This window comes from Melopsittacus undulatus, chromosome 6 (assembly GCF_012275295.1).
Source record: "Melopsittacus undulatus isolate bMelUnd1 chromosome 6, bMelUnd1.mat.Z, whole genome shotgun sequence".
Taxonomy (NCBI): Eukaryota; Metazoa; Chordata; class Aves; order Psittaciformes; family Psittaculidae; genus Melopsittacus; species Melopsittacus undulatus.
The window spans coordinates 24853860-24880862 of NC_047532.1; the positions used below are offsets into that span (position 1 = coordinate 24853860).

The 27003-nt window shown below is 57.2% G+C and overlaps 1 protein-coding gene across 3 annotated transcripts; it reads left to right on the forward strand.

The window, feature by feature from the left end:
• Positions 1-690: 690 nt before the first annotated feature.
• Positions 691-26556, forward strand: LOC101881487 (diacylglycerol kinase beta). Of its 3 annotated transcripts, none has more exons than XM_034063668.1 (25): positions 691-939; positions 6096-6327; positions 7820-7896; positions 8885-9050; positions 9875-10114; positions 10614-10784; positions 11142-11191; positions 11682-11756; positions 11860-11979; positions 12998-13115; positions 13291-13379; positions 13821-13937; positions 14075-14173; positions 14304-14417; positions 14496-14569; positions 14700-14774; positions 14863-14948; positions 15156-15245; positions 15614-15774; positions 16920-16984; positions 17957-18047; positions 20779-20980; positions 22361-22481; positions 22572-22632; positions 23123-26556. In XM_034063668.1, exons 2-25 carry the CDS (start codon positions 6261-6263, stop codon positions 23219-23221), a joined length of 2628 nt encoding a protein of 875 aa, XP_033919559.1. In that variant the 5' UTR covers positions 691-939; positions 6096-6260; the 3' UTR covers positions 23222-26556. The 3 variants fall into 3 exon arrangements, with proteins under 3 accessions (XP_033919559.1, XP_033919558.1, XP_030906528.1); XM_034063667.1 differs by having other exon boundaries at positions 691-910; XM_031050668.1 differs by lacking the exons at positions 691-939; positions 6096-6327; positions 7820-7896; ... (5 more) ...; positions 11860-11979; positions 12998-13115 and having other exon boundaries at positions 13291-13383.
• Positions 26557-27003: the final 447 nt, after the last annotated feature.

Here is a 27003-nt window from a genome sequence, read left to right on the forward strand (position 1 = left end):
CAGGAACGTCATACAGCACCAGCACAAAGTACAGCTACAGCCGTGCATTCTGCTCCTCTTTGCTTGTTCTCTCAGGAAAGTTCAGTCTCAGCTGTCAGTCCCCTTTTCCTGCTTTTTTTGAAGTTGCAGATCTACGTACATGATGGTGTCTCTAATTAATATAAATATAGCGAAACATAAATAATAGACATGCCTGAAATAGTGTCACCCCGAGCAGGCAGGCGTACGCGTCATGGAAAGAAAATAAAGAGGCTTTTTTATCTGTTTTGGCATTTTTTGTTTGTTTTAGGTGGTTTGCTCTGTTCCTTAGGAAACAGCAACCTTTGTCACGGGTGAAACCACTCCAAAGCAAGAGAGACCGAGGGCAGAGGGGTAAAAAGCCCCAGGGAAGAGAGAGGGATGGGGATGGGGATGAGGATGGTGACGGGGACAGGGATAGCGGCGGGGCTGCGGGGCACGGTGCCGGGCTGGTGGGAGACAGGGAAAGCCCTGCCGCTCTGGGGAGGCGGGGATTCACAATAAATGAGGTTTATGATGGAAACGCGGCTCCAGGTCCTCCCTGCACGGCGGCTGCTCCCCGTCACGGCACTCCCCGGCGCTGCCCCGGGCCCGGGGAGGGGCGAGGGCGCGGTCGGGGCCGCCGGGCTCTTCCCTCCAACTCCTCCTCCTCTTCCTCCTCCTGCCGGCATCCCGCCGGTGCCGGCGGACCGGGCGGAGCAGAGCGGCGCGGAGCGGGCCGGGCCCGCTCGCATCCCTCCGCATCACCCTGCCCGGCTCCGCCTCGCCAAGGAGCGGGGAGCTGCGGGCTGCTCACCGAGCCCGGTAAGCGGCAGACGCGGAGCCGCCTTCTCCGGAGAGACCTGGCTGGTCCCGCCGGCCGCCGCCGATGGCACCGTGCTGCCGCCGCCAAGTAAGGGGACAGCGGCGAGGGGACGCGAGGTGCGGCAATGGGGGGTGGTGGAGACACACGGCGCAACGGGGACCCGCGGCGGGCTCATCCCTTTCCAAGTAGACCCGTGCGGGACCCTCTCTTGCCCAGCCCGGCGCTCGCTGCCGCCCCGCTCCGTGCCCTCGGAGCCGGTCCCGATCCCGTCCCGAGGCCTTTGGGTCGGGTTTGAAGCGGTTTGGGGAGAGGGGGCAGGCGTTCAAGCAGTGGGGCAGCGCTGGGGGGGGGGGGGGGGGGGGGAGCCCGTGGGAAAAGCTGCTTAAAGGGTAGGGAAGGACGGGGCAGCATCCTCTTGTCCACCCCAAGGTGGAGAAGATGGCTTCCACCAAGACTCTAACACAGCCAGGGCAGGCTATGTGGTTTTCACTGGTGTCTTAGCATGTGTTGGTTCTCAGCTTTGCTATAAAACAACACACCCTTTTGACTGGCAGAGAAACAGCCCGAGTCAGCTGTTCCCCCACGTTGTCAGGCCGGGGAAGCTCATTAGTGTCTTCCTCATTAAGTAAAAATTGCTGGGGCCATTTGCTTTGGAGGGCAGGAAGATTGAGGAGGTGTTCGGCATGCCCAGCCTGCAGCAAGAGGCTGTCTGCAACTTGTTCTTCGGGTTGTTTCAGGGTATGCAAGGGCAGAAGAATGTATTTCAAAGCTCCTGGAAAGTGGCATTATCCCATGCAGGGTGCAGTTAACCTGTGGGACTTGGTGCTGCATGATTCCTGCAGGGACAGAGGTAGAGCTTCCTTGTGCCAGCAGCAGGAAGCCCTGGGTTTGTAGGTGTGAAGTGATGGAGCCAGGAGGATACCTCCGCCCTGAGGCTGTGGGGGTCAACCACTGCCTCTGTACCAGCCCTGCCTTCCTGTGGAAAGGGGCTTTCCTGCAAGACAAGCTCCAGTCTGGCTGGAACATGCCCGGCAGATGGCAAGGGGACAGGTCTCACTCTAAAGGTATCCATCCGAGCTTGGATCCAGCCTGCTCTGAACGCAGCCAGCAGAATTATTCTCTAAAAAGGCAACAGGAGTAAGTGGGGAAGTTGTTGGTGTCCCTGGGGTGAGAGCTGAGCTGTCCTGGCCCTGGCAGGCTGATGGAGAGGGACTGACTGCGCTGGGTCTCTGCTGTCCCAGCTCCCAGATGGGAGTCGGTATGCCTGCAGCCTGACCTCAGGTCACCCTTCTCCTCCTGTGTCACTACCCAGCTGTGTGGGAGAAAGCACTTGCCATGCAAGAGCTGGTCATGGTGGCAGATTTCTCTTCTTTGCTTGTCCTTTAACATAGCGATCAGAGAGAGGGGAGCATCTTTGAGCAAAATGCTGCTTGCTTGCTTGAAAACTGCCAGGGAGGAATGTCCTGCAACTGGGAGTGGGCACAGAGGCCCAGCAAGATGCTCCTGGCAGATGTGTGCATGTGACTCTTCATGGATGGGTGGGCAAAGGGAATGTGTAGAGAGCAACAGGTGGGAAGATGGAAAAAGCAGATCCCAAGTGTCCTCTCAGGCTGGCAAAATGCAGAGAAGTGTGTTCCCCTGTCATTGCAGAAAATAGTTTGAGCGTGACTTGGTAGGGGTTTGTTTGCTGCAGTGGGACAGGAGGGATTTACACTCCACCCACCAGCTCAGGGGCCTCTCCCCAGTTCAACACAAAAATAGGCGATCTTCCCAAATGATGTGGCAGGCTGGAAAATGCCATTCATACAGGGACCCACAGGGCTTCTGCCCCAGGAGAAACTGTTGGGAGTGACTCTGTCTTTCAGCAGGCCCAGCGAGGGATGCAGGGAAGAGCCTGGCTTCGGGCTGTGCTGTGCCCACGGCTGCTGGGGAGCTACAGCCTCCGCACGTGCCAGCGTGCAGCATATGCACAGCAGGAGCTCTCCCTCCTCACACGGTCTCCTGAAGCTTGAGGAGCTGATGTTTTTCCTTCCCAAAGGGCATCCGAAGCAGAAATCTCCCGTGGCCATCAGCACACTCCTGCCGAGCCAGCCAAAGGAAGCTCTGCAAGAGTGGCTGTTTTTCTGCCAGCACCTGGAGGCTGCTGTCCTACCCACTGCCGGCAGCTGGTCTGCCCCAGACTGGGTAAAATGAGGTCTCCAGTAGTCCCAGTCCTGGAGAGCAGAGGCGGATGCCAGCAGCACAAACCTTCCCAAATCTGTGGCGAGCCTCATGGCACTGTGCTGTGTGTTGGGGAGCAGCCCAGGAGCTGGGTCCTCTGTCCTTAGCAGCAGCAAGCGGCCAGGGGTGGCTGGGGAGGCTCGTGGAAAGCGGCAGCTGGCTGGAAAAGCAGCTCCTCTGCCCGCCCATCATTGTCCCCAGCAGCCCCCCAGCCCTGAACACTGGGGTTGCCTGCGGGCAGCCCTTTCTCATGGATATTAAGACGTGCCTGCTGTCCGAGGCTTGGCCTGACTGCCACCTGCCTCAGCCCCACTGGCCAGTGGGGACTGGCCCATCCCCAGCTTCATCCTGGCATCACCCTTGTTGATGTGAATGTTTCAGACCCTACATGGCCGGACCCTGGCTCCCATCGAGCTGCACATCTGCCCGCATCCGGTGATACTCCCCAGGGTTCTCCTCCATCATCCCTCAGCTCCCACACCCAGCCCCCGGGTGGGCAGGATGCTCCATGTGCGCAGGGGCTTCCTGAGGTCTCTGGCACCAGCTAATCCCCAGGGAGGGCTCCGGAGGTGCTCAGAGCCCTTCCAGCTCCCTGCTTTCCATCCTCCCCCAGCCACTTCAGCCATCCTGAGTCACACTGTACTGCCAGTGCCAGCAGAATGGCAGAGCCCACATGCACAGCTGGTGGGCATGGAGCAAGGAGGGGAGAGGGGCCATGTCCCAGGAGGTGCTTTCAGGCAGGGTAGTCCACTGTTCTTTTTAATGCTAGTACGGAGCTATTTTTAGAGAGGCAAATTTGATTTAATAGAACATAATTTGCCGCTGACAATTCAGAAGGCGACCGAACGAGCAGCTGGATTCCTAAGGAGGCTTTTCCCTGCCCTTCCTGAAATCCAAAGCTGACGTGCCAGAAGTGGCATTTGTTATTCCAGCAATCGTTGGGGGAAAGCCCCTTGGGATGGCACAATTAGCTCCGTTTTACTTTCCTTCTATTACTTCATGCTGCCCCATAACCCAGCACTAAAACAAGCAAGGGGTATTTTCACTGCTGTCCATTGGACAAGGCTTGGTGCACTGGGACTGCTTTGGGCAGCTGAAGCCAACCAGGAGTCCCCCCCTTTGCAGGCTGAGCTGGCTCTGTTCTCTCAGCCTCTCCTTGTATAAATTTAGGATAAAGAATAGGTTCTGGTCAAACAAAACAGCTCACTGGCCAGGAAACAGAAAGTGTACGCTCCTGGAGGGTTACTTAGAGACTGGGTTCTTCTGGACCAGCCTCGGAGAAACCTTGGGACAAACCCTTCATCCTGGAAAGGTGGAAACACTGTATTCCTGCTTGTCCTTTCTCCAGGATGAAGATCCCTAGAAAACCAGTGCCAGTGTGGGAAGACGTTGGGTGGTTTTCACTGGCCCAGCTACACAACTGTTTTATAGCTGCATCCAGCCTCTCCCTGGGTGGTGGCATGGGGACAAGAAGCTGCTGGGATGGCCACAGGCTGGAGGAAAGGTGCCTCAGGGCCAGCAGGGCCTGGCAAGAGTGGAGAGGTGGCATTTTCCTCAGGGCTGTGCGTTGCCCCCACATGAGTGCTCAAGGGTGGAGCAGCACAAGCACACAGCATCATGCCCCTCAGCCCTGAGGTAGCTGTGCCCCTGCAGCAGAAGCATCTCAGGGGATCATAGAGTCACAGAAAGATTTGGGTTGGAAGGGACCTTAAAGCTCACCCAGTTCCAACCCCTGCCATGGGCAGGGACACCTTCCACTAGAGCAGGTTGCTCCAAGCCCCATCCAACCTGGCCTTGAACACTGCCAGGGATGGGGCAGCCACAGCTTCTCTGGGCAACCTGTGCCAGGGCCTCAGCACCCTCACAGGGAAGAACTTCCTCATGTGTAATTTACCTCTCCCCTCTCTCAGCTCAAAGCCATTCCCCCTTGTCCTGTTACTACAGGCACTTGTAAAAACTCCCTCTCCATATTTCTTGTTGGCCCCTTTAGGCACTGGAAGCTGCTCTAAGGTCTCCCTGGAGCCTTCCCTTCTCCAGGCTGAGCAAGCCCAGCTCCCTCAGCCTGTCTCCATCTCCCTCAATCATGTCCCAAAAGCTTTATGAAGGTGGTCACATTCTTTTGCCAACCCTGGGGCTCCCCTTTGTGGCTGAGGTGAAGGAAGTCTATCCCAGAGACATCTGGGGGCAAATCCTGAGACTAGGGGTAAATGCCTGTCCGTGGTGCACCCCATATGCAAATGCCTCTAGGGACACTGGGTGGGTTTGGTGTGGCACTTGGGACCCAGCAGCTCCCCAAAATTACTTGCTCACCTTCACCAAATGCCTTTTCCTGCAAATGGACAGCACCATGAGCAGGCCAGACAGCTGCTGTGGGTGTGGGTGCTCCCCAGGCATCACCCCAAGTCGTGTGGCCTTTCCCAGCTCGCCCTTGCTCTGCTTTCTCATAAGCTCAGTCTGGTGAAAAGCGGGAGCCAATATTTAGCAGGGAAGCAGCCATAAAATCAAGATCAATTTGCTGTCATCTGCTCCTTGAAGAGCAGCCACCTCCTCGGGATGCTGTCTTTTCCCCCATGACTGATTTGGTTAAGTGAAGAAGCTAATAACTCTTGAAGCCTGAACATGGATGGGCTGGAGAGGGCCACTTGTAGGGACGCTTCCTCTACAGCACAGGTTTTTCCCTCTCACCCAGTTTTGAGCATAGATTTTAATTCATGATGGTTCTCCACAGTGGATCCAGCTAAAGGTCAACACCAGGTTTGGAGAGAGAGGCACAAGCTGGGAGCTTCTGTTCGTTCAGCTTCCCTGCCTCCACGCACTGCATCTTCTTGGATTATTTGTGTCCTTCCTTCGCTCCTGTCATGCTGGGTTCCCCTGGAAAACACCAGGGGTGCATAAGGCAACAAGCTCCTGCCCCCATACATGGCGTTTGCCTTGGCCCCAATGAGGCACATCCTCCAGCCGCAGGGAGCTGTGGCTGTTGCTGGTTGCATGGTGCCAGCCCTGCTGTAGCCGGGCACTGATGAACAGTTCTTCTCTTTCTATCCTGCTCTAGGGAGGAAGGTGCTGATCCAGGATTTGCTGCCCATAGGCTCAGTGGGATGATGCCAGCTGGCCAAGAGCCCCCCGCGCCCTTCACTGTGCCAATGTGACCGAGCCAGCCCAGCACAGCAAGTACAGCAGCTTGTGGCCACCCCAAAGTGGGCCCTGCTGCTTGAAGATGAGTGATGGAGGGTGGATTTCACTCAGCCCCGCCGAGTTCACCCAGCTCCAGCAGTACACAGACTGTGAGTACCCTGCACATTGCCCCGGGACAGGGATGAGGGGCTCTAAAGACCTGTTGACCTATGCCAGACGGGTCCTCCACATCCTTGGTGTCCTCCTGGAGAAACAGATAACTCTTTAGATTTGGGATGGGGAGGCTGGGAAGGTTCTGGCTGGGGCACAGCAGGACAGTCCCTGTGCCTGCACTCCCTGGAGAATTCAGCTAAGCACCAGCCCCCTGCTTTGGCGGACGCACACGTGAGCATGGCTCGGTCCCTCCGAAGGCGGCCAGCTCCCACGTTCGTTCGTGAAGCAAAATGCCAGCGAGGGAAGCAGACTGGCTTTGCCCAAGCACGTGGAGCTGCTCCACCGCTCGCCTCAGGTTGCCAATCCTCTGCAGCAGTTTTACTTGGTGCTTTTGCAGAGCAGCCCCTGTCCTGCAGCTCCTGCCAAGGAGAGGAGGTTGGCAGTGGTGCTGTGGGGTCCTGGGGCTGCAAGAGGCTGCGGAGGGAGCCCAGGCAAAGCCTACGCATCCTGGAGGTCCTGCCTCCCAGAGAGCTAGTGTGTGAGTGTCCCTGTTGCAGCAGGTGACCGCGACGTGATGTAGCCTGAGAGCAGGACAGGATGGGCAGAAAAGCTCAGTCAGGACCATGGCACAAAGGGAGAGGAAGTGTAGAATCTCTGCTTGGCAGAGGCAGCGTGTCCCTGGGGTGAGCAGGCTTCTGCAGGAGAGGACTTGGAAGCAAAGGGGTCCCCGTGACCTCCCCAGAGCTGTCCTCAGGGCTGCTGCACATCGCTGGGGTGAGGCTGACAGCATGGGAAGGCATGGCTCCCAACTCAGACAAGCCAGTGCAAGCAGCTCCCACCCCTCTGCCTGCCCGCCCGCCATCCCAGACAGGAACACAGGGCTGCAGGCAGAGGTGTGTGCATAGCATTGCTGTCTGCATCTCATCCTGCCTTTCCTGAGTCACAGACCATAAAACACCATCTGTAACGCTGAGCTCATGTTCACTGTTGTCGTTCTGTTAATCACAGCGTGGCGAGCAAGGCTGCAGTGCGGGCAGCTGCCTCCTCCCCAGGAGCGTGGTCTGGAAGTGACAGGGGGATGTGAGTCCTCCCGGGGGCTTTAGAAACTCACCCAGTTCCAGCCCCCTGCCATGGGCAGGGACAGCTTCCACCAGACCAGGTTGCTCCAAGCTCCGTTCAACCTGGCCTTGAACACTGCCAGGGATGCGGCAGCCACAGCTTCTGTGGGCAACCTGTGCCAGTGCCTCAGCACTCTCACAGGGAAGAACTTCCTCATGTGTAATCTACCTCTCCCCTCTCAGCCCAAAGCCATTCCCCCTAGTCCTGTCACTGCAGGCTCTTGTTGAAAGCCCCTCTCCATATTTCTTGTTGGCCCCTTTAGGCACTGGAAGCTGCTCTAAGGTCTCCCTGGAGCCTTCTCTTCTCCAGGGAGATTCTCTAATCTAATGGCAAAGGGATCTCAGCTGTGTGATGCCTTTGTCTCCACAGACTCCACCAAGAAGCTCAAGGATGTCCTGGAGGAATTCCATGGGGATGGTGTCCTCTCGAAGTACAACCCCGAGCAGGTATGGCCCTGTCCCCTCCAGCCTGCCACAGCACCCTGCCAGCTTCCCTAGTGCAGCTCCCTCATTCTGTCTATCCACCTCCCGCCTCTCCCTATGGCCATACTCCCAGCACTGGGAAAGATGCTTTTACAGGTGGGGAGCATATTTCCCAGCCCCCAGCCACATATTGCCCCCTCCCCAGCCATCCCAGGGACAGGCTTGGTGTGCGGCCATCCCACCTCATCCCATCACTGCTGCCAGGAGCCCCTGGCCATGCTGGTGTCCAGTGCTGGTTGCAAACACTGCAGAGAGATGCATGAGGTGCATTTTGGGGCATCTCTTTGCCAGGCAGAAGCCAGGAGGGATTTTGTCTCTCTTCCCCCAAAAGCAAATGATTTTGCTGCTGCCAGCGTGGGACAAGGGAAGGCCCTCTGTGTGTTCTTGCTCTTGCCTGGGGAAGGCTGGGGTTATTTTTTCAAAGTGGTGCTTTCAGAGAGACCTATTAATGTGCCAGCAGGACAGAGCCTTTCACAGGGGCCATAATCACTGAAATGAGGCAAAATGAGAAAAATCAGTGGGCTGAACGTATTGAGGAGGGGCAGCAAAACTACCCTGCTATTGAAGGGCACCACAGGACCCTCACTGTAGCTGGGGCCACAAAAGCCATCAGGAAGGCAACTTTCTGATGTGATGAGGATGCCCAGCAGGGAAGGAGGAGGAGAGGAGACCTGGGGAGGACAATAGTCCCCAGGGCTGGGGGTGGGTTGGAGAGTGCTGTGGGGGAGCAGGAGGCTTTCAGAGCCCCCAGCTGGCACTGGGGATGTTTGGCCCTGCTGCTTCTGAGTCTCTTTAGTTTATATCTCACCACTGGGATTTGGGAAGCTGGTTTTGGGTTCTGCAGCTGATGTGCCCAGTGAGGGGGGTCCAGAATACCAGCCTCCACTGGTGCACCTGCAGCCCCATGGCATGCCTGGGGCACCTCCATCATTCTTCTGTGTCTGCTCCCCAGCCCATCGACTATGAGGGCTTTCACCTCTTCATGAAGACGTACCTGGAGGCAGACGTGCCTGAGGAGCTTTGCCAACACCTCTTCACCTCCTTCAAGCGTAAAATATGTCAAGCCTCTCCCGAGACCCAGCGCCAGAGCCCCAGTGTCTCACAGCACAACACCCTTGGTAAGCCAGCCCCTGCCACCATGGGTATGCCACGGCACTCTGGGCTCTCTCCCATGCTGCCCCACAGGGACAGAAGTTGTGGAATGACACCTGCACACTCTGTCCTATCCCATGGATGGGCTCCCAGGTGCCCTCCACTGCTCCACGCTGGCAAAAGCTTTGCCTGGAGTGGAGACCCACAGGGCACCATTGCACTGATTCCTCCCTTCCAGACCCATAAGTCACTCGATGCCAGCATCTCTATCAGAGCAAGATGGCCTGTGCACCTCTCACAGATACTGGTGTGGGCAGGCACCCAGAGCAGGGGACCCTGCGCCAGGCACCCAGCTTACCCCTGCCCTTGCCCAGGTGGATTTGCAGTGCATGAAGACCTCTGCTGAAAGGACTATAAACTCCAAAAGAAGAGAGAGAACCCTCCCCTGGTGCTTGCCTGCAGTGTTGGGGCTTGAGAGCAGCTCTGGCAGGTGGCAGGGGTCTACATCCTGCCCGCCTGGTCCCAAGCACTAGGGTGGCCGGTCCCCATGGGTGAGAGCGCTGCTGGAGATTGCTGGGCCAGGCAGGAGGGTGAGGTCTTTGAGGGCTGTGGTGCCCCACAGAGAGCCCTGGGTCCAGGATGCCAGTGTGCTCTGGGATAGCAAAAACCCAGGATGAGTGACCAGCCTTGTGGCTGCCCCATCCCTGGCAGTGTTCAAGGCCAGGTTGGATGGGGCTTGGAGCAACCTGGTCTAGTGGAAGGTGTCCCTGCCCATGGCAGGGGGTTGGAACTGGATGAGCTTTAAGGTCTCTTCCAACCCAAACCATTCTATGGTCTGTCTGCTTTGCAGGGATCAATGGGAAATCGCTTCTAAGTGCCCTAGGACGACACACTCCAGAGCCAAAGAGCTGCCAGAGCAACACAGCTGAGCCGCAGCCATCATCCCTCACCCCAGCATCGATCCCCAATGCCTCCCCCAGCTGGTCCAGGTCATCTTCCCAGAAGTCCACCACTGGCACCCCTTCTGCTCACAACTCCTCAGGCTCCTCAAAGATCTCCTCCGGGTCCCTGCTCAGCCCTCAGTCACCAGGTGAGCTTGGCTGGGGTTCCATGGGGACAAGCCCTTCCTGGTTTCCCAAACTGCGGAATCCCACACCTAGCCCCATCAGTGCAGCTGGTCAGGTCCCCAGCGTGATGGTGGTGACCATCTGAAATCGTCGGGTTCCTGGCATCTGGACACTTTTGCTTTGCAAACTTAAGCCACTGATCCCATCCGGTAGAGCCCTCCCAGTCAGTTACCTGGCTCCTAGCTAGGGGGGCTTGGAGTTGTGAGTCACAGCTGCCTCCAGCCCAGCTCCTGCCCCAGCAGAGCATGTCCCCATGGCTTCTCACTGCCCATACCTGCAGTGCCAGAGATGTGAGGGTCTGCAGCCAGGGACCACCTTGCAGTGTTCAGCCCTGCTCCTGCAATGGGCCCCAGCACCACAATAAATGGCTCCGCTGCCAGCCCCATGTCCCAGCTGGGAACAGCTCCTGGCGCTAGCGGCCAGCCCTGTGCCTGGCCTTCATCTGCCGCTCCCTACCCACAGGCACAAAAGGTGTCGAGAAGAGGTTACCCTTCAGCCTGCGGAAGAACCACAGCTCCCTGAAAGCTGCCCCCCCACAGCCCCCTGCCCCCCTGGCACAAGTGGTCCACCTGAAGGACATCGTCTGCTACCTGTCCCTGCTGGAGAGGGGACGGGCTGAGGACAAGCTGGAGTGTAAGTGGGACCCTGGAGCCATGGGATGCTGGTCACACATCACTGGAGGCACCTGCTGGGGCTTCACCTAAGGAGGGCTGTGGGGATGGATGTTCCTACTCACTTTTTAATGCTGAAACGTTAAAACCACTTGAGAAAACTGCTCAGCTTCACTTCTCTGCTCCCTCCTGCTGGCAGCTGTGTCTGACACACACAGAGCTGGGGGGCGTATGGCTTTGCTCCAATGTCCCACAGCCCAGTATGGGCTCAGGTCCCATCCAATCCCAGAGCCCCGGCAGCCCTGACACTGAGGACTGGCTGCCTGGGGTGCCCCAGAACTGGGGTGTAACTGGCAGCCGGCTTCTTTTTTCCCTCCAGTTATGTTTCGCCTCTATGATACTGATGGAAACGGCCTCCTGGACAGCTCGGTAAGCCTTCCCTTGGGAGAGGAGAAACCTACTTGGGGGGGTGAAGACATGCAGGGCCCGCTGTCAGGGTGTCTGCTGGGGATGCAAGCCAGCTCTGCAGCAGGTAGAAGGAATCCACCCACCAGTAACTGCAGCTCTACATCAGGTCACAGGCTTTCAGAAGAGGAAAATTGTGCACAAACCCCTCCCTGGGAGTTTCCTTTTTGTCCTTTGGGTATTGCCCTTGAAACCTGTTGCAAATAAAAATCTGCTTTATCAGAGCAGCTTTTCTGAGGGGAAAACCCACTGCAGATCTCATGGCAGGTTTCAGAGGAGAAAGCAGCTCCCAGCACCCACTGAGAAGTGGGGTATTGCTGACCCGCTGTGTGGGTGGGAGTCTGGGGTGGACTTGGATGTATCAGAACGTAGACCTGGGGGCTTGAGGCTGGACACGCTGCTGGTGCCCAAAGCCGTCCCTAAGTGCCAGGCACCAATGTCTTTTTGTGCTCAGGAGCTGGATCGTATCATCAACCAGATGGTGCATGTGGCCGAGTACCTGGAGTGGGACTCTACGGAGCTGAAGCCTGTGAGTGCCTGGGCTGGGGATGCTGCAGGAGCTCCTGGGGGGAGGCAGCAGCAGGGTCTCGCAGGCACCATCACCGTGACACTGCACCTCCTTCCTCCTCCAGATCTTGAAGACAATGATGGAGGAGATTGACTACGATCATGACGGGACCGTGACGCTGGAGGAGTGGATCCGGGGAGGCATGACCACCATCCCCTTGCTGGTCCTTCTAGGGATGGAGACAGTGAGTGCCCACATAGGGACCTGCTTTGGCCACATCTAGCGCTGCCCACTCCAGAAGGAAAGCCAGGGGCTTGCTGCAGCGGGAGAGGAGGATGGCAATGAAGGGCATGCAGGGACCATACCTGCACCAACAGGCTGAACACCCCTCTGGCACCACACAACCCCCTGCTCCCCCGTCCCAGCAGACACCCTCACCCAGTATTTGCTGAGCAGCCTTTGCCCCCTGCAGATCTTCACAAGCTCAGTTTGGAGCTAGCTGCAGTCGCTGCCAGCTGCCATCCCCAAGCATGCTGGGTTTGCTGCCTGCCGTCAATACAGTGTACTCCTGTTTGATGAATATTTAATCAAAAAATAAGATGAGCATGTAAAATGACAGCTCATCTCCTGGTGCAAGCTTCAAAGAACAGGAGGGGTAGTTTGGGACCCATCTTATTTCGCTGTGCTGCTTTTCCACCCTTTTGGAGTTAATTTCCTTGAGGTGCATCCCTAGCCATAGTTTGCTGCTGATAATCATTTGCAGGGAAAATCCATGTTTCTGCTCCATGGTGTTCCTTCTGGCAGTTACTTCCTACAGAGTCAGGAGGACAGGTTTTCTAGTAGCAACATCAAAGAAAATGGAGAATTTTAAGTGGCTTCTGCAAAGCACTCAAGCCTGGAGCCAGGTGTAAGAGGCTTGGTCTGGTCACCCTGTGGTGGCTGGGTCTGTCCCCAGATGTGGAGTCACCTTCCTGTTGGCCACCAGTAGAGAGCCCCTGGAGCCAGGCTGTGCTGAGGGGCTGTGCGGAGCTGGAGCTCGGTGCCAGGAGCTGGACATGCCCAGAGAGCAGGGGGCTACAGCAGCAGGGATGGGATAGGAACACCAGGGAGCAGGGAGCCTGTGGTCCAGCTGGGTGTGAACTGCAAACACACTGGGGGCTTTTCCAGAACAAAAAGCAAGTGGAAGTGGTGGGCTGAGTGAATGGGGACCCCCAGAACAGGTGAGTGACCTCCCCCCTCACTCTCTGCTTCCTGCCCTGCAGAACGCGAAGGACGATGGGCAGCACGCCTGGAGGCTGAAGCACTTCAAGAAACCTGCCTACTGCAACTTCTGCCACACCATGCTGCTGGGGGTCCGCAAGCAGGGCCTCTGCTGCTCCTGTGAGTCACAGACACTCGCCAGGCTGTTGCACCCCAGGCTGCCAGCTCCCACCCCATTCCAGTGCCACAGGGAGGTGGGAACTAGTCTCATCAGTGCTGAGCCCCACAGGTGCTGCAGGGTAAGGAGGAGGGGATGCTGCTGTGTGATGCTCACCACCTTCTTCTCTCCTGCCAGTCTGCAAGTACACCGTCCACGAGAGGTGCGTGTCCAAAGATATTGCCTCCTGCATCAGCACCTACGTGAAGTCCAAGAGAAACACAAGCGTGAGTAGGTGGCCGGTGCACTTCTGAGCTGGTGGGTCTCCCTTGGAGCTCTCCCAGGGGCAGCACCACTGGCAGCAGCAGACCCCTTTGTCTGCTGCTCAGGTCTTGTGTGCCCTTTTCCCATGGGATTTACCTCTTGGGTCCTGGGCAGCAGCTCACAGGCATTCCCAGCGTCCAGAGCCTGGGAGGGTAGATCCCAGCCCCAGCCCCCAGGGATGTGCAGGACACCAGCCCCAGCGTTTGACATGGCTTCAGGTGGAGATGGGTGTCCCTGATGTGCTGCATGGAGCAGCAGGGAGGGAAGGTGGCCATGTGAGGGGCTGTTTTAGGTCAGTCAGCATCCCTACACAGCACAGCACCCTCCAGAGCCACAGCAGCAGGAGAGAGGCGATGGCTGAAGGTCAGTGGGTGCTGTGCCTGCAGTGCCCCTGTACCTTGCAGGTGATGCAGCACACATGGATCGAGGGCAATTCCCCTGTCAAGTGTGACAGATGCCACAAGAGCATCAAGTGCTACCAGGGCATCACCGGCCTGCACTGCGTCTGGTGCCAAGTCACTGTGAGTATGTGGGTGTACTGGAGCCGGGGTGCACCCTGCAGTGCTCCCTGCACAGCTGGCTGTGGGGAGGAGAGGTTCACAGATAGGGGATGGCTGTGTGTCCCTGGTCCAACCTCCCTTCCTCCTGTCCCCTCCAGCTCCACAACAAATGTGCCTCCCACGTGAAGCCGGAATGTGATGGGGGTCCGCTGCGGGACCACATCTTGCTGCCTTCCTACATCTGCCCTGCTGTCCTGGTAAGTGCCCCCTCCTTGCTGCAGGGTGGCAGGGACCTGGCAGGGCATTGCTGTGGCCAACCCGCCTCCCCCAGCTGCTGGTGCTGCCTTCCCGGGGCGGCGTGTGCATCCCTGCCTCTGTTCCCCAAAGGACAGGCAGCCCCACTGCCGGAAGTCTGAGAGTGACTCCCCTGCCAGCACCAATCCTGAGGACAGCCAGGGCTTCAAGTTCAACCCCAGCACAGTGGATGGGCAAGGACTGCAGGTAGGTTCCCATGGCAGGGACCGTGAGTTCTGCTGTGGGTGCATACCGAGCCCTGCAGCAGCACTTTCTGCTCTCCAGATCAGCCCACGGCCAGGGACACATCCTCTCCTGGTGCTTGTGAACCCCAAGAGTGGAGGAAGGCAAGGGGAGCGGTAGGTGGGGTCCTGCACAGGGACAGTATTCCCTTAGGATCAGGGGCTGCCAGTCCCTAAGGCTGCCCCGGCATCTGTCACGGAGGGCAGCTCACCTCTGCAGCATCCCTCACACCTCTCCTTTTCCTAGGGTCCTACGGAAATTCCACTACCTGCTCAACCCACGCCAAGTGTACAACCTGGACCGCGGCGGGCCTGCACCAGGGTATGGAGATGCTGCATCCAGTCCTCTGCCCCCTCCCACTGGCCCCTGCTCCCCTGCATCACTCCTTGTCTCTCCTGGCTCTCTCCAGGCTGAGCTTCTTTCGGGATACTCCAGATTTCCGCGTCCTGGCCTGCGGAGGGGATGGCACAGTCGGCTGGATCCTGGACTGCATAGGTGAATGAGGGGCAGCTGTGCTCCCACAGAGCATTGTCCACCCATGTTCTTGGTGATCTGCTGCAGGTTCCTGATATTCTCTGTGTGACAGGGGATGAGGATCCTGCCAACAGCTTTACCCCTGGGTTGCCATCCAAGGAGGGACATGGAGAAGAGCAGAGAATGAGCCCTTTCAACCCCAAACCTCTCTTTCCTCTTGACTTGCAGACAAGGCAAACTTGGCAAAGCACCCACCGGTGGCCATTCTGCCCCTGGGAACAGGCAATGACCTGGCCCGGTGCCTGCGCTGGGGAGGAGGTGAGGCTGGGCAAGCATCACACAGGGGGTGGCTGGGCAGTGGGCACTGTGGTGTGGCTGGGTGGCTGCTGTCCTGGGGCTGGGGATACCCCTGGGACAAGCTTCAGGGCTGAATCTCGGCCCTGGTGCTTCCTGATGGTGCTTCCTAAAAAAGCTGCTGCTGCTTTCTAAACCTGCATTGGGAATGCTGTGCCATCAGCTGAAATCTCTGCCACTGCTGCAAGGAAGAGCCAGACATCTCGCTGCTGCTTCAGCACCAGCTGCCTGCTCCCTTGGGTGTTTAGCACCCAAATACCTCCATGTGACATGGCTGCACCCCCCTTCATCCTTTTTCACCCTCCTCAAGGCCCATCTTCTTTCCTTTACAGGCTATGAAGGAGGCAACCTGATGAAGGTCCTGAAAGACATTGAGCACAGCACAGAGGTGATGCTGGACCGCTGGCAGATAGACATCATTCCCAGTGACATGGAGGCCAACGGCGACCCTGTCCCATCCACCATCATCAACAACTACTTCTCCATTGGGGTGGTGAGTACCACAGGGTAGGGCTGGGCCTTGAGGACAATGCAGGGCTAGTCACTGGTGCCCACACAATGCAATGCATACTGGAGTCCCCCAGACCATGGCAAAGCAGAGGGAAGAACCTGGGAGGTCAGTGGAGCACAAGAACTGTCACTTGGGTTTCCAGCACAGCCACAGCTTCAAACCCAGCCAGATCAGTGGCTTCTCAAGGGCATTTCCCACTGGCCAAGATGTGGCTGCCCCATCCCTGGCAGTGTTCAAAGCCAGGATGGACAGGCTTGGAGCAACCTGATCTAGTGGAAGGTGTCCCTGACCATGGCAGGGGGTTGGAACTGGATGAGCTTTGAGGTCCCTTCCTGCCCAAACCGTTCTGTGATTCTATGAATTTGCTGGAGTGGCCCAGCTCAGTGGGAACACTCCAGGGATGCCAGCCCCCACACTGGCTCATCCTGTCTTCTTCTAGACTCATCCTTGGCTCTCTTCTGAGCCATCTCTGAGCTAATTCCTAGGAGCAGTGTCTGGCTCCTGATGCCATTCAATCCTGGAAGCAGCAGGGCTTTGGGGGAATGGCAAACCAAAGATTGCTGCTTTTCCCAGGGGCTTGAAGCATTTTTGGCCTTGGCCATATGTGCTTGAATGGTATCAGCATGGTGGGGGTTGCCCACCTAGCAGTGCTGCAGGGTGCTTCTATTTCCACATCAGTTCCTGCCTTATGCCAGGGGATGTCACTGCAGGTGGCATTTGGTGACAGCTTTCAAGTCAGGCTTATAACTCACCCTGAAGAGTAGAGTGCAGTGAGCTTCAGGAGAGCTGCTGGGGCAGAGCTGCCAGGAGCAGGGTCCTGGGATGTCCCCAAAGCCCACTGCCCTGCAGGCAGCCCTTCCTTCCTCCCTCAGCACGACCCTCATACGGAGCCTCTGTGATGAGGGAAGGAAGCCAAGTGCGCTAATTACATCTCACTTAGCACATCCATTCGGTACTCTGTGAGCAGCCTGGCCGAGGGTTCCTCCATCATCTCAGCATGTGCCATGGGGTCAGCAGCAAGGCCAGAGCTGAGCATGCATTATCCTGGCCTGTGCCCACAGGGGGGCGGAGCGGGGTTCTATTTCCCTGCTGTGCCACCAAGCTCTCTGCACTCCCTCTCCCTGCAGGATGCCTCCATCGCCCACCGCTTCCATGTCATGCGAGAAAAACACCCTGAGAAATTCAACAGCAGGTAAGGGCTGCCCATGGGCCCCTCCAAAAGCTGGGTGAGGGGGGATGCCCTGCTCCTGCCCTGCACTGTGCAGAGGGGAAGTGCTGGAGCTTCCCAGCCTCCTACCAGGCTCCTTTTACCCTTCTCCGCATGGGACTGGCAGGAGCCCTGAGGATGTGACGTGATGTTCAGCCAGCCTTAGGGGACAGGCATGGTGGGGGTCCAGGGTGCTCCTTCACTCCCCATGCAGGCTGCTCAAACTTGGCCACGCACCCAGTTACGCTCATTCATGCTTTATAATTAGCATCAAATTCCAGAGCTGGCATGAGCAGGCCAGGCAGCGAGGGCAGGGCAGGCAGCAGGTCGCAGCTCGTTCCTGCTGTGCTCAGGGCACATGGAAACCGTGTGATGGCAGCAGGAGCTGTGGCTTGTGACCCTCATCCCCATGTTCATAAATACCTGCAAGAAAAACCCCAAATGGACCAAAGCATCTGTCTCTGCTCTGAAATCCAGAGGTTACAGCTCCCCATGGAAGCCTGGCACAGTGATTGATGCAGGGGATGAGCAGTGCAAGTGGTCAGGGGCTGCCTGGCAGGGTGCTGGGAGGGTGTGAGGCCGGTTTGAGGTGGGGGACATCCCCTCCATGGGGTACCCCATCCCTGGCAGCCCTGTTGAGAGGCAACAGCCCATGGTCAGCTCTGCTAAAATAAAAGCAACCTTGTCCCATGCTGAGGGAGTATTCAGCACCCCCATCCTTCCCCTCCACGGGGTGTCAGAGCCAGGTCTGCCCAAGCCACCCGCTGTCCCACAGCACAACTCCCTGGGGCTGTGACACAGGTGGTCCCTCCCCACAATTGCTTGTGTCCCCAGCAGTGCCACATGTCCCCATCACAATGGCTCCAGAAAGGTTCTGGCAGCCCATCCTGGGGGATGGGGGCAGATGGGGCAAAGTACCACTTCCAAGCGGAAAGCTGATGCATGTCTATGCCCCAGAATGAAGAACAAGCTGTGGTACTTCGAATTCGGAACATCGGAGACCTTTGCAGCCACCTGCAAGAAGCTCCACGACTATGTCGAGGTGGAGGTAGGTTTCCTTGTGAAGGTCCCTTGCTCCAGCCATGGTGCAAAGGCTTTTTGGGAGAAATTACCTGTGGGTCATAGAATCATAAAATGGTTTGGGTTGGAAGTGACCTTAAAGCTCATCCACTTCCAATCCCCTGCCATGGGCAGGGACACCTTCCACTAGACCAGGTTGCTCCAAGCCCCATCCAACCTGGCCTTGAACACTGCCAGGGATGGGGCAGCCACAGCTTCTCTGGGCAGCCTGTGCCAGGGCCTCAGCACCCTCATAGTGAAGGATATTTCCCTTATATCTAATCTAAATCTCCCCTCTGTCAGCTCAATTCATTATTTCAGCTTAAAGTAGGATCCCTTGGTCAGGGCTTTTGGGGTTTTTTTGGAGCGGGTGCCATGGCAGCTTTGACCCCTTAGGGTGGCAAGAGGATGCTGTGGCTGGCAGGACTCACTCTTTCACTGTGCGGCACACGCTGCAGAGCTGGCCAGCTGCAGGCAGAAGAATAGCCCTGTATTCCCCCCCACCCCCCTTCCAGCTGTATTTGAGAGCGTGCCTGGAATAATCTCTGGATGACATGGAAACAGCCTTTAATTATAGCGGGGAGGAGGGTTCATGGTTGCTACGAGCGCTGTCATTTCTCCGCATGTGCTGGAGGGTTTGGGACATGTTTGCTGTAAACTTCCACCTCTCCTTACCCCTGGATAAATGACCCTTTTACAGTTTTGGCTTGAGGGGAGTTGCAGCCCTTCCCAAAGCCCTTATACAGTAGCTGCACCCTTGGCAGCTGGTGGGGCGGGACACGAACATCTCACCCCCTTCTCCAGCCACATGCCAATGTCCCACAGCACGTGAAGTCCATGTCTGTGGCGTTTGACGCTGCTGGAGATGGGTGTGAGGTGCCCTCCACTGCTTGTGAGGTGCTCACGCACTCCCCACCAAAGCATCACCAGCTGCGCCGCACCGGCAGGAAAGCGTTAATCCCACAGGATCTGAAGTTGAAAGCGGCAGCCTGTCCTCCCCCCAGCTCCCAGGCAACTGTCAGCCTTGCAGAGAAACGGCAGTTTTGTTTTGGAAATTGGCACTCGCTCCCCTAACAGCTCCTGGAAATGAATCTGCTTTTCCCCCAGCTGCAAATCTCCACTTCCAGCATCGCTGCCAGCGTGCTGTCAGCTGCCCCTGCTCAAAGAGCCCATTGTAGTGTGCTGGCACACTAACAGGGGAGGGCACAGGCAGGGGGTGACCGCTCCCTGCGTGCGTGGGTAGCTGTGGTCCTATCTGCCCCGCAGCATCCCCGGAAATCCCACAGCCCGGGCAGCCCTGGGTTGCTCCCATCCCACTATGGCCAGGTTGGTAGGAAGGATGCCTGCAGTTGGGAGTGATGCTCAGCTCAGCTAAGGATGGGAAAATGGGAAATCTGAGTTCTCTCACTCAGTATCAAGAGAGTTAGGGTCTTCTCCTACAAATCACCATATCATTAAGATGTATTGAGAACGAAAGGATTCACAGTCTTCCCAAGTTCTGCAGAGACAGCTTTTCACTCCCAAACCAGAAGATTCCTGCCTTTTGCCTTCAACACAAGGCTAAAAATAAGATCTTGGAACATCGGGGAGGCAGAGCAGATCTGAACACACAAGAGACACTTGCTCATGCGTGCACCCAGCTTCATGTACATGTGGCCGGCACACTTGGTGCTTACAGAAAGGGCATCAAAAATAAGCTCAAGACCTTCACTCTTTGCTAAAGGAAAACAACTGGAGCCAAAGCAGCGGCAGGGGTTCATCCAGCCTATTTGCATTCCTCTTGTCAAAGCAAGAGTGGGTAGAAATGCCATTGCTTCACCAAAATGCAGGGAATAAAAAGTGCTGCTGTTTGCTGAAGTGCAGCGCAGCAGGCAGAGTTGCATAAAGGAGAATACGAATGCTCCAGAGAAAACACAGTTGAATGGGAAAGCAGCTGCTTCCTCCAGAGTTACCTAAGAAGGGGATCCAGCATCACTTGGGTAGCATGAGAGTGAGAAGACCTGAAGTTAAGAAATGCATTTCCATGGCTGCTGCTTTCAGGCCTGCGGGAAAGCCGCAAGCAACAAATATTTTACCTTTCACATGGAATTTTCAGCTGTGCAGACCTGCTGTAAGGATGTGAAGCCCAGGGTACCAGTTCTGTGTGCTTGGCTTGCAGTTTTCTCTCCCAAACCTGCCATTTTTATCTCTGCCATCTTCCCTATCACTTCCTTCCATCCTCATTTCTAGTTTCCAGATTGCACTTGAAGATACCTGGTTTGAGTTAGGTTTTGGGCAGCCAAACTTTCTAATTCTTTGGAGTCAGTTTGAACAAGGGGAGATGAGGAAGCATGTGCTGGAGATGCTTGGATGGAGATTTCTCTGAGGCCAAGGTGGAATTGTCTCCTATTTTGGCTTGTAGCACTGAGTGCAACCAAGGTTTTATGTGGTCTCATAGGAATTTGCTTTTCAAAACTGCCATCTGGGATGTGCACTAGAATTCATATTGAATGGAGGGTAAAGCAGCACAAGGAAAGTGAGGTGGTTGTTGTCAGCCCTAGAAAATCAAAGAGGGAAGATATTTGTTTGCACCTCCAGCCCCAGCCACCCTGAGGCAGGATTGACCTGGGGATCCACTGTGCTTGGGGAGCCCAACTCCTTTGGTGTGCAGGTGGGTAGAGGAGGCTGGGCTCCATGATGCTGGGCACCCTGTGTCCTGACACTGCCCATGTGCCCGGCAGTGTGACGGGACCGTGCTGGACCTGAGTAACACGTCCCTGGAGGGCATTGCTGTCCTCAACATCCCCAGCATGTACGGCGGCTCCAACCTCTGGGGTGAGACCAAGAAGCAGCGTGGTTACAGCCGGTTGGGCAAGAAAGTCCCTGAGAAGCTGCACACCACGGTGGTCACCGATGCCAAGGACCTCAAGTTCTGTGTGCAGGGTGAGCAGTGGAGCACGGGGACTACTGGGATGTGTGGGGTGGGCTCAGGGGAGCTGGGTATATGACAGTTCTGGCTGGGGCTCAGTGTATGTGGCACTTGAGGGGTTTCTATTGTCTTGGTGTCTTTTGGGGTGATCCCCACAATGATCTGTCCAAGCTGGAGAAGGAGGATGGCTCTGTCCATCTGCATCCCATTTCTCAGGGCTGGTCTGTGCCATGGTGACCAGAGAGGACATGGCTCCCATGCCTGGCCATCCACCTTTCCCACCCTCTAGGGAGCATGCTCAGAGGTGGGGAGGGGTGTTCCGAATGGGACCCATAGCCTGCAGGCATGAGGCTGGGCAGCCCTGGTGCTCTCTGGGGCTGGCAGGCAGGCGCTGCTGCAGAGGAGGAAATGGAAGCAGAGCTGCAGAGCTGGCACCGAGGGCTTTAGTAAGCATCTTTCCAGGATCCAACACAGCTCTGCCAGCCTGGCTGGGGAGGAGCTTGGGGGGTCCAGGAACAGCACAGGACCCAGGCTATGTCCCGCTGGCACCTTCACCCACTGCTGCAGCCACTGGGGCTGTCCCCAGGGGCATGTGTGGGGCACAGGCAGCCCAAAGTGCTGGCAGGGCTCCCCAGCACAGAGCAGGGGGTTAGAAAGCACACAGCAAAATAGGCAAAGGGCCCGTATTTTCCACCTGCCAACCTCTTGCAGCCATGGGCTGCGGTGGGAAGCATGGCTGCCAGGGTGGGGGTGTCTCTGGACATCCCAGGCTGTCATCGCTCAAGGCCATGGGCAGCAGGGAGCACGTCAGGGCAAAGGCCTGTTCCAGAGGTGGTGAGAGGCAGTGGGCACATCCCTGGGCACATCCCCAGTAGGTAGGAGAGCGTGGGGATACTCAGAGGGCTTCTCCTGGGGGGGTTCCACCAAGGGTGAAAGAGGAGCCTGAGGGCAGTGAGAGACCATTACTTGCCCTGGTGTGGAGGACCTGTGCTGGTGTCCTTCCCAGTGAGGATTCTGCTGTGCAGCCTTGCTCCTGTGGAGCTGCAGTGCTCCAGGGCACCCAGGGAGAGGTGTCTGCCACCATTTCGTACAACAGTGCAAACAAGCAAAGGGCTGGGGGTATCTGGGCTGCCACCTTGCAGCCGTGCAGGGCTGGGCACTACTTCAGACCAGGAGTATTTTTGCTCCAGAGATTTTGGACATTGCCACTGCCCAATGCTGTGAATGCTGAGCTCAGTGGTTTCAGTGCATGAGGGACATCAGGACACATCCCCACAGTGTCACCAGCCCCAGTGCCCTCCAGGGCAGGCAGCAGCACCAGTGCTTCAGATGATGGCAGGAGGTGGGGGATCCCCAGACACAGGGGAACCACCTGTTATCCCCCTCTCTTGCAGACCTCAGCGACCACCTCCTGGAGGTGGTGGGGCTGGAGGGTGCGATGGAGATGGGGCAGATCTACACAGGCTTGAAGAGTGCTGGGAAGAGGCTGGCCCAGTGTTCATCTGTCACCATCAGGTATTTGTCACCCTTCCCAGCTGAGCACCCAACTGGTAGCAAAAGCTGGTGCCTGTGTCATCTTGTGTTCCCTCTATTTGCACCTTGCAGGACGTCCAAGCTGCTGCCCATGCAGGTGGATGGGGAGCCCTGGATGCAGCCATCCTGCACGGTGAGTCCTCACGATGGGATGCAGACAGGCAGGGACTGGCAGCATGATGGGCAGCCTTGGCTCCCCACACAGTGTAGCAAAGCCTCTGGAGGAAGGCTCCTGTGCTTCCTGGTGGGTAGCCCACAATGTGCCATGGACTCATGGCAAGCAGTCATGGGAGCCATGGGGACAGGGACACGCTTGTTCCTTGCAGGTGGTGCACAGCCATATGCCTTCTGGGGGGGCTGCAGTGTGGTCCCCACCATCTGGCAGGCAGCTTGTTCAGTGGAAAAATCCTCTGCCCATCCCTGGATGTGATTCTGGAGCAGTTACTCCCATGCAGTGGGATGACATTTAATGACACAGCTGTGGGGCAGTACTGTTCCTCGCCCCAGTGCTGGGTGCCCCCAGCTTGCTCAGGTCACTCTGTGGGGTCCCTGGGCTGGGGGTGCCTGTGGAGGCTCAAAGCCCAGGACCCCCTTCCGAGCTGGGGTTTTCACTTCTCTTTTAGGTTAAAATCACACATAAGAGCCAAGTGCCGATGCTGCTGGGGCCCCCCCAGAAGAGCAGCTTCTTCTTCCTGAAGAGAAGAAACCGAACTCGAGAATAAGCAGTGTGCAAGGAGCCACAGCACAGAGGGGTCCTGGACACACACCCAGTGCAGGGGTCCCCCAGTCCCTGCTCTGTGGCTGGGAGAGAAAACTCCCTCCTGAGCCCAGCGGGGATGATTTGTCCTAGGAAGGTCTCGGAGGTTCCTCCCCAACCACCACGAGCATCTTCTCCAGGCAGATGGAGGCGGAGGGCGAGGGCAGGCCGGCACACCGGGAGCGTGTTTGCCAGCGCAGCGCTGGGACTGGGGTTCCTTTCCCTCTATTTAAATGACACCCACCCCAGCAGAGCTGCAGAGGAACGTGCTCGGGAGCAAAAGCCAAGCTTCACTTATTTATTTCCAGCCCTCTGGAAGGACACTCCATGTTTTGCTGCCCTGGCTTTGTGTCCACCAGCCCCTGCACATGAGGGAGTTATTTATGTTCTTAGCCTAGAGGAGGCTGTCTCTGCCCTGCCCTCAGCCACTGTTCTGGGACGGGTTTGAAGCAGCTTTTGCTGCCCTGGGAGCAGCGAGGCATGGGACAGGCTGGGGACAGATGGGCCACAGGGACAAGCGTGGGATGGATGGGAGGAGACTGTGTTTTGAAGGGGAAACAGCAAAAATGGGATTTCAGGGGAGCTGTCAGTCCTGGGACCCCCCCATGCCTCAGCTCTGGGCTTCGTGTTCATATTGATGTGAGTATTCAGCAAACTTGGGGGGAGCTTTGGGGGTCACCTTCTTTTTATGAGCCTGGGTTGGACACAAATGCCACCTCCCTTGTCTGATGGCTGTCCCCCATGGCACCTCCTTCCATGAGGACTTTCCTCTCTCCTAAAGCCTGCCAGTCTGCCCCAGGGGCTAGGGATCCTGAGGACAGACATCCAGATGCTCTTCTCTCTTGGAAGTGTGTGTCATCCCCTCTTTTTACATGTCTTCCCCATGTGCTTCACCAGGCCCGTGCTGTCCCAGTGGTGATTTGTGCTGCCTCTGATGCTCCTGGGTGGCTGCAGGGAGCATGGGAGAGCTGTTGCACCTCAGTTTCCACGTAGCCAGGTCCCCAGCCCACCCTGAAACTGAGCAGCCTTGCAGATGCTGGCTGCTAGAGCCCAGCTGGAATGCACAGGCTGGTTTTGGTGGCCTCACCTCCGTGTCCCTCACCAGATGTTTGGGGACAGACCATAGGATGCAGCTTCCCAAGATGTGATGGGGTCCAGAAAACGGGCAAATGCACAGAGGCATTTTGGTGATCTAGATGTGTGACCTGCGTCACAGTGCTTCCAGCAGCCAGGAGTAGGCAGGATCAGCCCACAGGAAGAGCTGCTGGTTGCTTCTGCAGGCACCTGCTGTCTCCTGCAGAGGCCCTTGTGTGGGGGGATGCCCAGCTCCCCAGTCAGTCCCCATTCCCAGGCAGCTGCCTCCTTTCTGGTGGAGGCCCCTGTGTTGCTGTCAGGAATCCAGGAGTGGTGTGTGCCCCATGGATGTTACCACAGGAAAACCACTGCCTGTCTGCACTATGCCTCTGCCACAGGGAACAAGTCACCGTATCCTCCCTAGTGATGCAGTGGCTGGTCCCCCCTCATGCTGCAGGTCTCCATTCAATAGCATCCTCCTGTCTGCGCAGAGGGTGCTGCTGTCATTATGTTTCAGAGTGAGCAGTGAGCTGAAAGAGAGCTGCTCATCACGCTCCCAAGCAGGGGCAGTGCTGCCATGTGTGTACTCTTTCTGATAGCAGCCATAGGGCCCTGCTCACAAGGGAGGAGTGGGTGGCACCCCAGGGGAGCCCCAGCCAGGCTCCATCCCATGACTGACTCTCAGCCAGGGCACAGGAGGAGCTCCAGTGGGCTGCCACAGCTCCCCTCCTCCTGCCCTCGGCACCAGCACTGGGCAGGGTGAGCTGGGGGCAGGTGCTCCCTGCAGTACAGCACCCAGCGGTGTGCTGGTGGGAGCTGAGGAGCCGTGAGGAGGGTGCCCTGTGCTGCGGAGCACAGAGGTTGCCACAGCTCGGTAGAGCTGTGAGCCATGCACGAGCACACTCCACTCACAGTGTGTAAATCCACCCTCCTCCTCCTCCTCACCCGGGGCGGCTGTTAATGAGTACCCAGGTGAAAGCATACAGGAGCTAGGCCAAATAAACCCCGTGTCCCACAAACCAGCAGCCTCTGTTTCTCCAGCCCTTTCTGCAGCAGCAGCTGTGCCTGGAAGCCCCTGCTTGAGGTGGGTGAAAGAACCCTCAGCCATCTCCCTGGCAGTGTTCAAGGCCAGGTTGGATGGGGCTTGGAGCAGCCTGCTCTAGTGGAAGGTGTCCCTGCCCATGGCAGGGGGTTGGAACTGGATGAGTTTTAAGGTTCCTTCCAACCCAAACTATTCTATGATTCTGTGATCTCTAGCACTTTGCCAGCAGGTGGGGTGATAGGTTTGATCCATGGGAAGAACACACGAGGTCAGCAGTGTTTATAGCCGCAGATCTGGATCCATTTCCCTGCCTGCTCAGTCTCAACCCAGGGTTTTATCCCAAGGCTCCAATTAGAAAGTGCCTGTATGGAATCAGGAACATTTTCCACAGCAGACCTGCTCCTTGCACCCGGTCATGGTTTGCTGGCTTGGGACAAAGAGCAGCACTTGGGTCTCTGCTGCTGTTTGCCATTGGTGGTGGCAGAGGCAGGGGAAGCAAGCAGGCACCATGCCTGCACCCAGGGGTCTGGCAGCATGTTAAGAGATGGAGAGCATTCCTTTGAGCTCAAAGCCAGGAGGGAGCACTCAGACATGTTCTGCAGGGCATGGGGAGCCCAGCACCCTGAGCCAGCAGAACAAGGACACTCGAGCACCAGTCTGCCAAGAGTGACAGCCTCCCATAGACCCGTTCTGGTGATCAGTGAGACGGTCCCTGCCACCCACCCTGGGAGATGCAGCTTCCATCCACTCCCATCAAGCCAAAGCCATAGTTCAATGGGCCTGGCAGCTAATGATTTCCTCAGTCTAATGGTGCAAATGTCTGCAACCCAGGAGGGGAAGTACAGGGGCTGGGATGCTGACTTGGCTGTCCTAGTTCCAGAGATGTGGCTGAGGGAAACTTGAGGCTCTGAACCCTTTGTCCCCTTTGGTGTCTCCCAGCTCATCCCCATTGATCCCCTGAAGGCCACAGGATGGAGCAGAAGCCTCCACACACCACCCCCAGCTCCAGGCACTGGTGCCAGTGCTGGGGGACCCCTGAGAGCTGGGGAACCTCATTCCCAGCCCCAGCCTTGTCCTCCTGCTGTGTGCATAGCTGTGGTTGCCTGCATGGAAATGGTGTCCGTAGCGTAGCGCATGTTGCCGTGTACACCTGGACTGCTGTGGGCTTGCCTCAAATAAAGATGATGATGAAATACTTGTCCTGGGGTGCACTGGAGTTCCCTGATTCCAGGCATGATGTCCCCATCTTTGAGATCCCAAACAGAAGGTGCCTGATTTGGGGTGCTGGGGCCGAAGAGGTGTTGGCAGCAGCAGTGCAATGGAGCGATGCTCAGAGGGAGCTGCAATGGCCTAAATTTGGAGCCTGCAATTTTTTAGATCTCTTTTTTTTCCCCGTGAGTGGGCTCTAATTTTAGCAGGTGCCGGTTGCCATCCCCCCTCCCAGCTCTGGTTCTCTGGGGGCTTCAGCTCCTCACAAGGCACATCTGTGGCCTCCCACCTGCCTGCCCCACCGCTGCACTCAGCCCCCATCACTTCTCCCTCTGCTGGGTGGCAGCAAGAGCCCCAGGAGTGCTGAGGCTGTGGCTGCCTTGGGTCGCTGGTTGTGCCCCAGTCTGCAATGACCTGCGTGT

Bases quoted from the DNA above. Each gene is read 5' to 3' on its own strand.
- LOC101881487 (XM_034063668.1), top strand. From the start codon at position 6,261: ATGAGTGATGGAGGGTGGATTTCACTCAGCCCCGCCGAGTTCACCCAG. The intron at 14,418-14,495 runs GTAGGTTCCCAT...TCTGCTCTCCAG, and splicing joins TGGATGGGCAAGGACTGCAG to ATCAGCCCACGGCCAGGGAC. The intron at 14,775-14,862 runs GTATGGAGATGC...GGCTCTCTCCAG, and splicing joins CGCGGCGGGCCTGCACCAGG to GCTGAGCTTCTTTCGGGATA.